Source organism: Mus pahari, chromosome 21 (genome assembly GCF_900095145.1).
Source record: "Mus pahari chromosome 21, PAHARI_EIJ_v1.1, whole genome shotgun sequence".
Lineage (NCBI taxonomy): Eukaryota > Metazoa > Chordata > Mammalia > Rodentia > Muridae > Mus > Mus pahari.
Genome location: NC_034610.1, coordinates 20,975,479 through 20,977,549, shown reverse-complemented (window position 1 = coordinate 20,977,549; position 2,071 = coordinate 20,975,479). Strand labels below are relative to the sequence as shown.

The following is a 2,071-nucleotide window of genomic DNA, read 5'->3' as shown; positions in this document are numbered from 1 at the left end:
AGTGAGTTCCAGGACAGCCAGGGCTACACAGAGAAACCCTGTCTCGAAAAACAAAAAACAGCAACAAAAAACAAACCTCATATTCTAAAATATTTTCACTTATTGGGAATCGGCATGTATATATATATATGTGTGCCTACATGTGTCAGGGCATGTGTGTGGAAGTCAGAGAACAATATTTGGGACTTGGTTTTGTACTTTGATGATGTGGTTTCCGGGGATTAAACTCAGCATGTCAGACGTGGTGGCAAACACCTTTGTCCACTGAACTTTCTAGCTGGTCCAAACCCACATTTTCTTAATACAAGACAGTTCAGTGAGGAGCATAAACTGTTGAGTGTCACATGGGCCCTGCAGGGCTCAGTGTTCACCAGACAACACGTTGGTAGTATTGGGCCCGGTTTCAATGGAGCCCTTCTCGAGGCTGGATGCTTTTGCAGAATTTGGTATCTTATACTTTTCCTTACAATGTTGTCTGATTCTTTAAAGGAAAACAAACAAACAAACAAACAAAATACCAGCTTCTCCCCTCTGCTCACCCCCCACCCCCACCCCCGCCCTGGGTCCTCTACTTGAGGGACACTCAGTCCCTTCTGTGGCAGTGACTCTCTACGCACATCATGGCTCAGCCCTAGAAGCTGCCTTCCTTGGGATTCCTAGCTGCATTTCCCCCTCTGGACAGCACTGAGTGGCTGCTGAGGCTGGGTTTCTTTCCACAGATCCTGATGGCCAGCTGTACCGTGTGGAGCCTGTCCAAGATGAAGAGACCCCTGCCTGTGCCGATGAGTTTGACGACTTTGTCACCTACGAGGCAAGTGCTCTCCTCTCGTGAGCCCCTCTTCTCCCTTCCCTGCTCCTGCTCCCCAAGCCACCAAAGCTGCCTTCGCAGAGCACTGTGCCCTGTGCACATGAGGAGTGGGCTCTGGGGGATCTGGGCTGTGACAGAAACCACCAACTTTTCCCCCCAGGCCTGGTTGGGGTCAATCTCTGCTATTCAAAGGTCATCCCTTGGGCCTGCTGTGGGATAAAGGTTTGTGGCCAGTTAGGCTCTGTGGTGTCCTTGCTGTGTCATGCTCTACCAGACAGAGGTAGAGCGAAAGAAGCTGGAAGGTTTCCCTTGGTGAACTTAATAATTGTTTGTGTTTAAGAACATTGACTAACCTGCCTCCTGCCCTGTATCCCTCACTGTCTACTATCAGGGAAAACCAGGGTTCTGCTGTGTGATATGTCCTGTAACAGTGGGTTCCTTGTCTGCTAGCTGGGGACAAAGTCACAGCCAAGGAAGGCAGACTTCTGTAACTGCCTAGCAGAGTGGAGAGAGCCGAGTCTGGGGTCATGCGGCTGATCTACAGGACTATCTATACAGAATATGTGGAGGTGGTGGTGTGGTGCTCAGGGTGGCTTAGAGGTAGGATCCTTGGGCCCTTAGGCCCAGGAGATCCCGGTGGCCTGGCAATGCAGTGAGACCAGTCTTGAAAACATGGAATTACACCTGAGCCCTTGGTGTGCTGGTAGAAATGGCAGATGCCAGCCTTTCAAATGTCTGAGTGCTCTAGGCTGGTGAGAACTAAGGCTCCTTGTAGCGAGTTCTCAGAACCTTGTCTCCTTGGTCACACAAGGGGCTGGACCCTGTAATGTCTAAGTAGCTTCCTTTTGAGGGCTTAAGAGGGTTTTTCGTCCTAATTCTAATTTCTCTTTTAAAGACTTATTTTTAATATGTGCGTCTGTGTGCCCGTGTGTGCACATGAGTGGGTGCTGTGGAGGCTGGAGGCCCCTGCCCCCTGGAGCTGGAGTTACAGAAGTTGTGAGCCACACCATGTGGGTGCTGAGATCGAGGCTGGCTTGTGTGGAAGAGCAGGAAGAACTAACCACTGAGCTGTATCTCTCACACTCTGGTTAGGATGTTATGGTTCTATGTTAGATGCAAGAAGCAGTTCTAAGTTTTTGTTTACTCTTTTTTTTTTTTTTTTTTTAAGATTTATTTATTATATGTAAGTACACTGTAGCTGTCTTCAGACACTCCAGAAGAGGGCGTCAGATCTTGTTACGGATGGTTGTGAGCCACCATGTG

The 2,071-nt window shown here is 49.0% G+C and overlaps 1 protein-coding gene across 2 annotated transcripts in view; it reads left to right on the top strand.

The window, feature by feature from the left end:
• Rab11fip3 (RAB11 family interacting protein 3) overlaps positions 1-2,071 on the top strand; it is an 84,109-nt gene that overhangs the window by 45,568 nt on the left and 36,470 nt on the right. For both annotated transcript variants that reach the window (XM_021221448.2, XM_021221447.2), the window contains exon 3: positions 720-811. In XM_021221448.2, coding sequence (XP_021077107.1) covers positions 720-811 — 92 coding nt within the window. The remainder of the gene's footprint in view (positions 1-719; positions 812-2,071) is intronic.